Raw genomic sequence first — 13,935 nt, forward strand, 5'->3', positions numbered from 1 at the left:
ATCAAAACAACAATAAGGTACCACCTAACACCTCTCAGAATGGCTATCATCAACAAATCATCAAATAACAAGTGCTGGCGAGGATGCAGAGAAAAAGGAACCCTTGTGCACTACTGGTGGGAATGCAGACTGGTGCAGCCACTGTGGAGAACAGTATGGAGTTTCCTCAAAACACTAAAAATGGAACTCCCATTTGACCCAGTGATCCCACTTCCCTGGAATATATCCTAAAAAACTAGGAACACCAATCAGAAAGGATATATACACCCCTATGTTCATAGCAGCACAATTTACAATAGCTAAGATTTGGAAACAGCCTAAGTGCCCATCAGCAGATGAGTGGATTAAAAAACGGTGGTACATCTACACAGTGGAATACTATGCTGCTGTGAAAAGGAAGGAACTCCTACCATTTGCAACATGGATGGACCTGGAGAGCATTATGCTAAGCAAAATAAGTCAGTTGGACAAAGATAAATATCACATGATCACACTCATTTATGGAATATAATGAACAACATAAACTGATGAACAAAAACAGATCCAGAGACAGAAGCATCAATCAGACCGTCAAACCTCAGAGGGAAGGCAGGGGAGGGAGTGGGTAAGAGGGAATGATCAACCAAAGGACTTGTATGCATGCATATAAGCATAACCAATGGACACAGACACCAGGAGGGTGAGGGCATGAGCAGGGGTTGGGGAGGCAATAAGGGGATAAGGACACATATGTAATACCTTAATCAATAAAGAAAATTAAAAAAAATTTTAAATTAAAATTAGTATAATTAAATGAGTTATTTATTTCCTTTCTCTGTTGTAGATGTTAGCTGGGTGCACCCTTTCATAAAAATAATATTTATTACCTAAAGAGATAATCTTGGACAATGTCAAACTACTTTTTAGAAAAAATATTTGACAAAATCAGAAACTATTTTCTGGTTTATAACTCAAGTGTCCACTAATTTAACAAGCTAGCTGCTGGTTACTAAGCTGCAAGTTCGGCACCATGGTTAACTTCCACTGAAAGAAGTTTCACAGGGCTGAGGCCAGGGGAGCAGAGGCTAGTCTACCTGCAAAAAATCCCAGCTGAGCTACTTACTTTTGGGCAAGTTTCATAATCTCTTTGTTCCTCGATTGCCTCATTTGGCAGTAAGAAAGAGATACTAATAGTGTCTACATCATAAGAGTATTGTGAGGATTCACTGAGTTAGTATGTGAAAAGTGATCAGTTTTATTTCAGGTTTTTAAGTACAGGCTTAAATATATACAATATATTTATATTCCAACAAATTTCCATGTTAACATTTCTCTTGAATATACAAAGACTTAATCTAGCAATTAACTGTTCCTCATTAACTTGCAAATACTTTATGTTGCTTAGATTTTAGTCACTATACAAAGACACAATACATAGCCATTACATAAACAGGGTGGGGCAAAAGTAGGTTTACAGTTATTCATATAAAAAATACAATTAATAAATGACAATTCAAGAATAAATTATGTTTCCCATACTCACAACTGTAAACCTACCTTTGCCCCACCCTGTACATACCCAACACAGATAAACACTTAAAGTGTAAAAGAATAAATCCAAACCAGCAGGATAAGAGATGTAATTATTTAACAATGCCTACGTCTCCATCTCAATTACTTTCCTCTAATCTTTCTAGGTTACTTTCTGTTATGTATCTACTTTCTTGTCCTTAACTGTACTGCCAACCTATACTGCCTCTGTTTCCTATTTATGGTAAGTTTTCATGGAAATTTGATACTGAATTCTGTGTGCTTTGTGCCCATAGATGATACCTACGTTATTCTACACACATAAAAAAGTTTCTACTTGAATTAAGAAGAATTGCCTTTCAATGTACATTTCATTTGTTTTACATTTTCAAAATACTCATTTATTATAACTTTATGTTATTTTGGGGTAGATTTTAATTTGTTAAAAAAAACTACTGTCAAGTAGGATACATTTCATTATATTTAATATATGATGAATAAAATATATTATTCTTCATTTGAATGTTGCTAGTATCATCTCAGGTAGAGAATTTGGTAGCTATAGTTTTCTGACTTTTATTAATCCACTCAAAAATTCATTTAATACTGAAAATATGAAAATTTTGTCATTCCTTTACCAGATAATACTATTTGCTTACAATACTTGCACTGATTAATTTTAATTGACAATAACAGTTTATTGATTTACACGGAATTACGTATTTTCAACATTAAATTAATATTGTTAAAATTATACTAAAATTAGTCACCTATGATTTATGTTGTGTTGTGTGTTTTTTTTGAGGAAAATAAAACTTTTCAAAAATTAAATCTGGACATACCTCTAACATTAATTGTGTAAACTCTTCATTACTAAGGAATGTAGGTTTCCAGTCCTGTCGAATTTCACTAGCATCTGACTGTGCAGTGATTTCTGTAAACAGATTATTTGACACATTAGTGGCATACTCTTACTACAGGGTGGGCGACTGGGGCAGTACAAAAGTCCTATGACTGCCTTCTCTTTCCCCACTCTAATTAAAGATGAGAACCATAGACTATAGCATTGGTCTAGATAGGTATCAGGAGGTCAAAGTTTTGGTATGATGAAATATTTGAGCTACTATGGCAAATTATTTCCTTAGGATTTGGTCTTTGGTCTCTTGGAAATACCAGTTTCTTTAGATTTTCTCTGGGGAGCTGTGATAGCCTGTGTTGCTTCCTGCTTGACACAATGACCGAACAAAATTCAGAATAAGCAGATAGATCAACCATTAGGAAGATATTCTTTTTCCTCTTCCTTTCCTTGCCATTCAAGTGGTAGAACCTAGAGCAGATATAAGGACATGAGCCTGTAGGAAAATAGCCCAGGAGGTCAGTAAGCCTGCTTTTAACAAAGAGGACTTTCAGCCTTTCTACTGCCACATAGGAAGATTGCTCTCAATCTGAGGTGCTCTGTTCTTAATTAATCAATGAGACTAAATTAAGATTTGGGGCAAAAATTTTATAGTAGTAACCCCACAGTGATTTTGCTTAGTGTCCCCTTGCATGTTTTCTTAGAGGTAGGGAGCTGGTCAAAAAATTTTGAGATCCTTGGATTGTGACAATATTTTAACAAAATTATTAGTTTATTTTGCAATATACTACTTGCTAATGGATTTAGTTATGAGAAAGCTATTCATAAATGATGAAACATGAACTATTTAGCTAACAAATGTTTTTCCATCTTTAAATGCAGACATAGTTTTAAAAATCAGGCAAAATAAAAGTCTATGTCACAAATTTTACTCTTCAAAATACATTCTACTTTGAATTGAAAAGTATGGACTAAGTTGTTTAGATTTTTCTATAACCAAATATATAGGCTGTTCCAAAAAATGTATACATACATTTTGAATAATTACAAAGGCAGTGCTTATTAAAATACATTTTGTTTTCAAAATAGAGCTATCAGCTGTTACAAGTCTGTATACATTTCTTTGGGACACCTTGTGTAAATATATTAAATTGTCACCAAAAATCTGCTATATTAAAAATGCCTGCACTAGAATATGAAGAGTAACTAAAAAGTCTAGCTACTAATTCTATGGAATATAGTCATACTTTTTCAAATTCACATCAATTATCAACATTCCAAAAAAAAGAGTTAAATGCATAAGCAAATCCCATAAGTTTAGTTAAGCACAACTTATTTTAGACTAATAATTAAATGAGAACTCTCTTCCAATTTCAGGTAAATTTTATTTTTGTGAGAATCTTATACCCAATTTTGAAAAAACAAAACCAAACCTGATCTACTTAATGCCAAAATTAATCCTCTACTATCAGAGGGAAATGTGTGCATGCGTATTATTTCATTTCATTCAACAATCATTTATTGAACTACAATGCCTGAGGGGCTCAGTGTGCTATTTAATAAGGGACACTGAGGTAGCAAGAATACTATTTGTAAAGGAAAAATGTAATGACAAAAGTGGTAATAAAAATGAAGACAATTTTGACACATTTACAGAAGAATCAAGAGAATTTGGCAACTGTAATACAGTACTATGAAAGCTGAAAAAATGAAAGTCTTTTCAGGTTTGAATCCTGGGGGAGTAAAAGGATGGTGGTGTAAAAATAGAAAAAGAAAAGTTGAGAGAAAGAGATGATTGGACAAAATGAAAATGAATTGTTTTAGATGTGCTGAGTTTGATAACATGCAAAAGAAAGATCCAGAAGTTATCTGGAAATAAAAGACTAAAAAGTTAGCATCTAAAATACAGACTTAGTAGTTTAATAGAGAAACAATAGTTGAAGCTATGGAATGAGATAGCCAAGGGAAAGAGTGTAGAGAAAACAAGAACACAAAAAATAAGACCCTCAGAAATGTCACATTTAAAGAGCAGAAAAAGAAAGAGAAGGAAGAAGTTAGGGTTAGTCAGGAAGAGGGAGGTGAATGAAGAGGTACAGTATAACACAGGCCAAGGGAAAAGCCAGTGGAGGATGGATTAAAATTTCGAGTGCTTCAGATGTGCAGAAGAGAATGAGATTTAAGAAAAAACTATTGCTTTATTGGTGGCACAGGAGGGGTTAAATGCATTAGTGAAATTAACAAAAATGATTTCAGAGCGATAGAGCATGAAGCAGGCTACTAATGCATTACTGAGTGAGCTAGGGAGATGTAAAAAGAGGCACTAATTACAAATTCTCCTTCTGAGTTTTGCAGTTTAATTTACATCTGAAAAAGGAAATGTCCTTTTACAACTTTTTCATGTATTATCTCTGCTACTAAAATAGTTAATATTCTTTAAATTTTCTTTTCATGATTTATGTAGTCAAAATGATTTTCTTTAATTAAGAAATAATAACTTTAATTTAAACATAATGTTTTTTCCTAGATATACACTGAAACAATCTTTTAAAATGATATAAAAGGGCTTACAATCTGGCTCTTGCCTTTCTTTCAAATATACCCATAATTTTCAAACTCAAACTATGCTCCAGTTACACTGAACTCGCCCTGCTTCTCTGCTTTTGCACATGCTATTTCCTCTCTGTGAAAAGATGTTTTCCTTACTTAATCTAAAAGGAAGACTCAGTTGAAAAGATCAACTATTTTTAAGCCTTCTCTGACACATTCTTGCCTGTGTTTTGCTAACAAGTTTAAGTTTACAAGCACTCGACCTGTTATAATATATGCACTGAAATTAGCCATTTAGATGTTTGCCTCTCCTGGCTTGCGTTACTTGAGGGCCAGGACTGTTACCCTGCAGGATGAAAATGTAGGATATACTGGGCACTAAATAAATGTTTGTTGAATGAAAGAAAAAACATACCAGGAAATCTTTTAAAAAGCAATTGATTTCTTTCTCCTAAAAAAGGTTAGGAAGCATCCACTCTTAAGCATCACTGCCAAGATTCTAACACATTATGCTTTACGAGAATGTCTATTATTAAAAAACCACACCTATTTTACAAAGTGAAAAATTTACCTTTATGTTTTCGTAAAAAATCGATGCTCTTCTGCAGAACGGTAGATTTGTCCATCTTTCTAGCATTACCAGGAAGCATGGATCCCAATTCTTTAATGAGAACATTAAATTGATCTCTACGTTTCTTTTCAGATTTGTTTCTAGATACTCTGGTGAAACCAAAAAAAAATAAAGAAGTAGTTTTCAAACAGTCCATTTAATTACACAAATAGTTTAATATAATGTTCAATTTGGACACAACCACACCCATGTTCTTCTGTTAATCTAGATGGTAATAAATATTTATCTCCTAATTTACCAACAATATACAGTTAATATGAGCAATAATTTTTCTTCCCTCTTTATCAATAAAGAAACTTTTACACTCGGCTGGTGTGGCTCAGTGGTTGAGCATCCACCTATGAACCAGGATGTCCCGGGTTCGATTTCGTCAGGACCATGTTCGGGTTGTGGACTCGATCCCCAGTAGGGGGCGTGCAGGAGGCAGCCAATCAATGATTCTCTTTCATCATTGATGTTTCCATCTCTCCCTTTCCCTTCCTCTCTGAAATCAATAAAGATATATTTAAAAAAAGAAAGAAAGAAGCTTATACATATTAAGGTTTGGGCATACATGTTTTTATGAAATGCCAGTAAGACCAACAGCATTCAAATCTGAGCTTTTATTTACTCTAATATGTACCAAGAATCTATAGTTTCCTTATAACATTATTAAAAATTATTTTTTAAATTTATTAAATAATTTACTGGGGTGACATTGGTTAATAGGGTCATATAGGTTTCAAGTGTACAGTTCTATGATACAAGATCTGTATATTGCTCTCTGTGCCCACCACCCAAACCATCTTCCATCTTATTCATCACCTGTAAGTTTTAAATTACAAACAAATCTAAAGCTGAAATCTCCCTACCCTGAGGCTTACCCACACACACATTCTTCTTCTTTATTCCTATATCCCAGCCTCCAACACAGAGCTGTAATCATTTGTTTGCATATCTGTCTCTCCATTAGGTTGTGCTCCTTGATAAGACAGCCCAAATTTTTCCATCTAAGCACTTAAGAATAACACCTAACAAACAGAAAGCACTCAAAATATATGTGCTAGACAAACGAATAATTACTACTATTCTCTGTAAAGCAGTAACCAGTAAACAAATACTTAGTTGCACAGAGACCTCTTGAGACAAGTAAATACAGTACAATTATTTGTAGAGCAATTAACCATTCTACAATACCTCTAATTATCTGCTTTGCGAAGTCACAATTTAGAATTCAGTTTTTGTTTAAGTAAAGTATACTACTTTCCCAAAATGTCAGAGGATACTTTATTTTATTTTTTCCCATAAAGAACAAGCATTTTTTCTATATTAGTACTGGGGGGAAATTCAATTGTTCAAATCTCTTATGAAACATAATAGATATTACCTGATAATGAATGTTGCTATAATGACAGAGACTGTGCTAATAAGGGCTAGGTATACTGGGGAAAGATATCCCTTCCCAGAAATACACCCAATTCCTTTGGAAACTATGTATTATAGGATTGTACACTTGAAACCTATATAATTTTATTAATCAATGAAACCCCAATAAATTTAATAACATTTTAAAAATTCACCAAATTCCTATGGAAACTCAGAGGAACCAAGGATGGCACCCAACTGTGCTGAATTGAGTCCTGAAAACTATGTGAAAAAGAGATGGTAGTGGGATATGTGCAGAACATTCCAGGCATAGGAAACTTGTAGAGATGAAAACCTATCACAACTAGTTCAGTGTGGCTAATGTGACCAGTGTATAGGTCCAAGTATGCTAGAGTTAAGGGGTAAGGTGGGAGTATTAAGTACTGAAAAAAAATCATGACGTTTTTATGCTACTTAAATCATTTAAGTTTTATTAAAAGATTTTCATTTAATCCTGAAAGCCATGAGAAGGCATTGAAAGATTTTAAGCAAATAAATGGCACAAATGAAATTGCTTAATAAGACTATTCTGGCATCAGACTGATGAAAGGATCAATGCTTGGTGAAACAAATTCACTAAGCAAATACAACTGAAAACTTACCATACACCAAACAAGACTGAAAGCCAGATTACCATTTAGGAGGCAACTGCAATATCCTAACCTATGAGCCATAACAGGGGCACTGTTAACAAGGCAGTATGGTTTTGAGGATCAAGAGGCAGAACTACCAATTCTTGGTAAATTAGATTCGGTTTGTAGTGGAGAAACAAAAAGGGAAATCTAAGAGGATTGTCAACTTAACTGATAATGCTGTTTATCAATGTGCAATATAACATGTGATACTGGTTTGGTGAACAGATGGCTTTGGGAGAATTTAGATATGGTGAAATGGCCTATTTGACATTTTAAAAGAAATTGACAAGAGGTAGTTGGATATATGAATCTAGTTATATTTCTCTAGAAAGGAGTAAGAAATAAGCATCTGAGAATTAGTATATATGAAATATCTAAACACATGGGTAGGGGATAAAAATAGCAGCCAATATTTGTTGTATACTTATGTGCCAGGTGCTAGTAAACATCTATGAAATCTCATTTAATTCCTACGAGGTAGATTATTATTTTCTATTTTACAGATGTGACAACTCAGGTACATAGAAAAACATAACCAGGATCATATAGTTACCATGAAGTACAAATTCGAATCAGGCATTTTGACTCCAGGGAAAGAAAATATAGAGAAAGCAAATATTCTTGCCAACTCTACCACTGGATCACACCCATTAAAGCAAACTTTACTTCCATATTACATTCAAGTTGGAAATAATTAGTTCTTGAAACGACCTCACTGATAACAGGATAACTGATAACTGGTGTTCCATTTGGGGGGTAAGTATAAAACTCCCTTTGTTCTTTAACTCATCATTGTTTTCACTTAAGAGTTCAATGTGGTCCTATTTAATTCTGACAGCATCATTACAAGATTCCTTCTGTTTCTCTAAGGTTTCCATAGCAATAAAATTTTTGGTTTACAAAAAGAAACATGATTAAATCTTCAGAGTCTTTGCAAATAGAATACCCTTAGCTCACTTTATCCATCTATAAACTTGGCCCTTAGTCCAGGTCAATTCCTTAAAGTTCTGCCTCTTCATTCAGGTAAGACTGATTATTCCCATCTTAGAGAGTTTATCTCTATCCTGATGAGTCTATAAGAACTTTTCTCCACTAGTTTGAGGTTAAGGGGTAGGGACTGTCCTAGATTCTTTCAGCTTCAAATACAGGTCTTTTTATTTCCTTGAATAAAGTTACAGCTTTCCTTAAAATTTTCTTACAGATATATTTTAATCATTCATTAAAGTATTTAACAATTTATGTGGTTATTATGAATATTTTTCTCATCCCAGTACATTTTATTTTGCTAAATAAAGACATTTGGGGAACTATTACATGTTTATATTTTGTATCTGTGTATAATGCTACAACACCTCTACTCTTGTCTACGCACTCACTGCTCACCCCCAATAACTACCAACTTGGCTGTACTGCTACCTGGACTCTCCCTTCTAATACTATAATTAACTGACAAGACCCCTATTTAAGGTCAAAGCCCTGACTGTAACCACCATGGCTCTAGATCCCATTCCCTCACTACTTGATGATATTTCTCTAACAATTCTTCCCTCCCTCTCTCTATCATCTACTTTCTCTTCTACTACAGACTGGAGGCATGTCAAAGGACACCTTCCAATGGCTGAAGCTGGAATAATTTGAGTAACAAAAGAAAATAGCACTGAAGTAGAACCTAAAGTATAAAATAAATATGAGTCCATACAGATATACATAAATAGGAAAGAAAAAGATTTTTACAGAAGAATTCCAAGTATGTGTGGTGGTGGAACTTAATTTCCCCAATCCCTACTCTGAAGGTGGGCTATACTTGCTTCCTAGAATAATGTAGGTTAAGAAAAAAACAGTAACTATAATGGTGAATCCAGGCAAACCCTATTTTAGCCAAGTGATGAAGGTTGACATCCCCAGTGATGATGTAGAGATACTATCCACCCGTAATATGATTTGATGAGAAGAGCACATCAGAAGAAGATAAATTTATTTAGAAGATAAATTTATTTAACTTATAAACTGGATTCTGATATTCTAAGCTCTTCCACCTAATTGAATACTAAATTCTTAAGGCAGATAGGTTTTAAAAATCACTGATTTACTATTTTTACTATTACATTTATTTAGTAGTATTTATTTATTTACTATTTTACATCTTAAGTTGAACTACCTTTTTGCTTTGTCCTTGTCATCTTCTTCCACCAACCCATCAAAAATACTACCATCATCTCTAAAAGAAAAAAAAAAAAGTGGATAGAAAAAATAAGAGCACAATCATTAAGCAACAGCAACACTAAAATGAGCGTGAATCGAATCAGTTATAAGTTAAAGGACTGCCCAAATTTAAACTCCATAACTACTAACAAGTTTTCTAATAAATGTCAGTAAATTAAAATATAGGCATTTTTATTACATTTTTAAAACTTTATTACGGATGTGAATTTTAAAACTACACACCTAGCTATATTGCACACAACATACACCAAAATTTAATTTAACCAGAAGTAAAATATCTTGTAACCAGTGCAAACCTACAGAAAGTCAATTTATTTGCCATTATAAAAAAGGGTTCACTTGAAACTATTTTTAATTTAATAGCATAGTTACAAAACATATTTTCTGAGATATTCACTTTATAAAATCATAAATAACTCATAAACATCACAATATTTAGATAATAACTTAAACCACTGCTTTAAGATATCTAGCACAATATCCAGCATCATAGCACAATATCTAGCATAAATTTTCACTTATTACTGATTCATTTGACTAATATTTATTAACATTCATAAGCCAGGCTCTCTTCTGAACGTGGTTACAGAGCAGTTAACCAGATGTATAGGTCACTGCTCTCTTACCACCTATTTTCTAGCAGAAAGAAAAAAAAATCAACACAAAAAATGTATGACAAGTTTTTTTGTTTGTTTGTTTGTTTTTAAATGGGTAATGTTTGAGTAACTTGGTGGTTACTTTAGCCTGAAGGGTTCAGGAAGGACTTGTTGAGATGGGGAACATTTGAGCTGAGATCTAAGTAACAAGAAAAAGTTGGTTATGGGAAGGTCTAGGTGAAGAGTACTCTAACATGAAATCAAGAGTATTGGTGCATAACCCCTTAACCTAAGGAGCAATATTAAACAGTTTCAGGTGATTTATGAACTTTTACAACAATTCATTATTCACTCCTTTAACCAGACCTTACTGTGGCCTATGAAGGCCTGTAAAGTGTCTGTCAGATGCATTATTGAAATCATCTGCAAATTTTGCATCATAAAAGTCTATTGTATGGGCCTTTGGGGTTCCATGCACACAGTGAAATTTATGAAAAATTCTATATACATATGCATTTTATTGAAAGGAGAGTCTGCAACTTTCATCATGTTCAGAAAGATAATGAACTAATATTAAGAACCACTGCTTTAAGTCTGAACACACAGATGTCATCCCTAGATGTGATATTGTCTAGAACGGAAATTGGCAATCATTCAGAAGTATAATGCCCAAATCATATTTAATCTCTCACAAGCAGTGAAGAAACATCCTTTCTGAGGAGACAACAAACAGATCCCACCTGAAAGTACGGCATAGCCCAAATCTATGGCAGTGGTGTAAGCAGCCCTCTCTAAGGAAACTCCTTGCCTCTTTGGTCTTAAGTTCTGGGAGAGTATACATTTTCCCAGAACTTAAGAGCTACACTTCCAAGAGCTACACTTAATACTGAGTATGTATTTTAGACTAGTTACTACAAATAGGCTGTAATAACACCATCTAATCAGCAATGAACATAAAAAAGGGAAGGGAAAAGGGCTGTCCCAGATGTCAAAAGTCACATATGAAGAATCACACAGTATAGTATAATAAAAGCACAGCAACTTTAGTGTCAGACAGACCAACACAGGTCATAATTCCTGCTCATCACTTACTATGTGACTTTAAATACATTATTTAATCTCTCTAACCTATAGTTTCCTCACCTGAAAAATCTCACAAAATAATTGTTAATTTAAATAATATATAAAAAGTATTCTGCACATTAGCTAGCTGTCAAAGAGAAGTTGCTTTAAAAATGTTAATGTACTTCATCTAATTTAAGCACCATTCACTATTTATCAATATTTTATGTGCCACTAAGAAAAAAAAAAATGCTACCAATTAAACTATGATAAGCCAATTGTAAGATGAATTCCAATATCAAAAAGATGGTAAAATGTTAAAAATATAATATTAAAATCAAAGAAACAAGGAATTTTATCCTTTTCCCAAGAGTAAGATATAAAGATTATAATTTCAACTAATAAAATCCTAATTATAGTTACCTTTTATCAGTCACAAATGCTAAAATGCTTAAAGGAATGGAGTTAGCACCAATTAATGAGGCAAAAAAGAACAAGAGATAAAGAAATAGATGACTCCAGAAGATACCAAGGAAACATTTGCAACTGTCACAATTTCTTTCAGAGCAGCTAAACAAAATACTCAAATACTCAAAATTATAGCTCAAAGACATAGCCATACACACCTTTGGCTCTTACTTACTATTACACTATGCTGCCTAAATACAGAAATTAAATGTAACAGTAATTAAATTTAAGCAAAAAAATTCCTTTTATCAGGTTTGATATAACCATTACTCTAATTTTGAGTCTTAAAATGGCTTTATATAATTCAAAATAAAAGTTTCTAACAACATACCTGTCAATAATCGAGCTCATTTTACTACAGCTTACGGTAAACAACATAACATATCACGTTTTCGTCTTGTGGTAGACATTTGTACTTCTCCTTGGGAGGGAAAAAGAAACAAAAACAATCAGTTTTCTAAAAATCTTATTCTACAAACATAGTAATATTGAGAAACACTATATGTTATTATAGAAACTTCAAAATATTTTTGTTTGTACTAAAGGCAAGAACATTTTAAAGCAAATAGCTTTAGCTGGGTCACATTTCAGGCTTTTTTTCCTTCAAAAAAAGGTCTACAGGGAAAAAATGAGGTTCACAATTCATTTTCTCTCTACTATAAAATAATCAAACTTTAAGAGCTACACTTAATACTCAGTATGTATTTTAGACTAGTTACTACAAATAGGCTGTAATAACACCATCTAATCAGCAATAAACATTTGTTGCAAGCTTATTTTTGGTTACACATTATGGTAAGCTTTGGGAAAACAAGGATGAAAGACAGAGTCCCTTTAGGCAAAAATATGGAATTGAATAGGGAGTTATGTACCGAAATAATAAAAGGAATAATGATGGTAGGAAGGAGTGAGAGGAAATACTCTTGAAGACAATACGTTTGCCAAGTAGTCTACATTGTTGTTACTGAAAATATGGTCCAGAGACCATCAGCATCAGCCACACCTGTGAGCTTATTACAAGAGAGAATCTTGGGCCCACCGAGTTCTTCTGAATCAGAATGATATTTTAACAAAGTCCCCATGAGATTTCTATCACCATTTAAGTTTGAGAAATAACAGACTAGAGGACAGTAAGAGGTAATAGCTGAAATGACTTAAAGCCACAGGAATAGCAATTTGCAAAGGGATAGGCCTTTGTGTGATGAGGTAGCATCATATTTGAGACACTTAAGAGGGTTAGCATTTTATTTAGAGAAAAAGCTAGACTTGTTACAACTTACAGTTTTAATCATTACAGCATAAAAGGAGAACAGGGCTGGCAGTGGCGAGAGCAAGTAGAGAACAGCCTTATTATAAAGTCTTACACCCACATTGAAGAAATTAAAATTCACTGCTTTAAAACAGAATCACAAGACTAAAATTGGTCTCTCTACATTCTGTACAGTTTTTCTAAAGTGTAAGGAAGGCTTAATCCATACAAGATACTTTGTCCTTTAGTCACGAGTTAAAGAAAAACACCACCTTAATTCTAATAAATATCCTAATAGTTTTTGAGACATAAAAAAAAAATTCTACTTTAACTATATTTTTATTTAAAATTTAGAAAATAGGAAAATACCGGGGAGAGGAAGGTGGCGACTGGTAGGAAGGTAGGGAGGGAGTGTGAGAGAGCGAGGGAGTGATAAAGTATGTGGACGTGTGTGGTGTGTGTGTGTATGAGCTAGGGACAGTTAGATTCTGCAGGTCTTCCAAGGGGCTGCCAAATCAGGCAGCCTTAGATGGCGGAGCCCCGCTTCCAGAGCGGACACTCCTGGGTGGCCAGCGCAGGCACAGAGACCACACCATCTTGAGAAACAGAGCTGCTTGAGACTAGCATCCTGGCCTCAGCACAACCTGCTGGAAGCCAGTCCATCCTTGTTGCTTGACACAGTTGCTGCAAGGAAGAAACATCTGCACAGCATATGTTTCAAGGGACCTGGCATACTGTTCTTAATATGTTTGCTC

The 13,935-nt window shown here is 33.8% G+C and overlaps 1 protein-coding gene across 17 annotated transcripts in view; it reads right to left on the reverse strand.

Annotated features, from left to right (window-relative positions):
* Positions 1-13,935, reverse strand: part of CLOCK (clock circadian regulator) — a 163,180-nt gene that overhangs the window by 61,976 nt on the left and 87,269 nt on the right. For 13 of the 17 annotated variants that reach the window (XM_036334437.1, XM_036334386.1, XM_036334405.1 and 10 more), the window contains 4 exons: positions 12,263-12,352; positions 9,741-9,800; positions 5,484-5,632; positions 2,352-2,443 (listed from right to left, as the gene is read on the reverse strand). In XM_036334437.1, coding sequence (XP_036190330.1) covers positions 2,352-2,443; positions 5,484-5,632; positions 9,741-9,800; positions 12,263-12,309 — 348 coding nt within the window. In that variant the 5' untranslated portion in view covers positions 12,310-12,352. Of the gene's footprint in view, positions 1-2,351; positions 2,444-2,682; positions 2,837-5,483; positions 5,633-9,740; positions 9,801-12,262; positions 12,353-13,935 lie in introns of those variants that run through there. The other 4 variants (XM_036334456.1, XM_036334445.1, XM_036334476.1 and 1 more) reach the window with 2 other exon arrangements.

The sequence above is a fragment of the Myotis myotis genome, unplaced genomic scaffold, assembly GCF_014108235.1.
Source record: "Myotis myotis isolate mMyoMyo1 unplaced genomic scaffold, mMyoMyo1.p scaffold_m19_p_1, whole genome shotgun sequence".
In the NCBI taxonomy this organism is placed as follows: Eukaryota; Metazoa; Chordata; class Mammalia; order Chiroptera; family Vespertilionidae; genus Myotis; species Myotis myotis.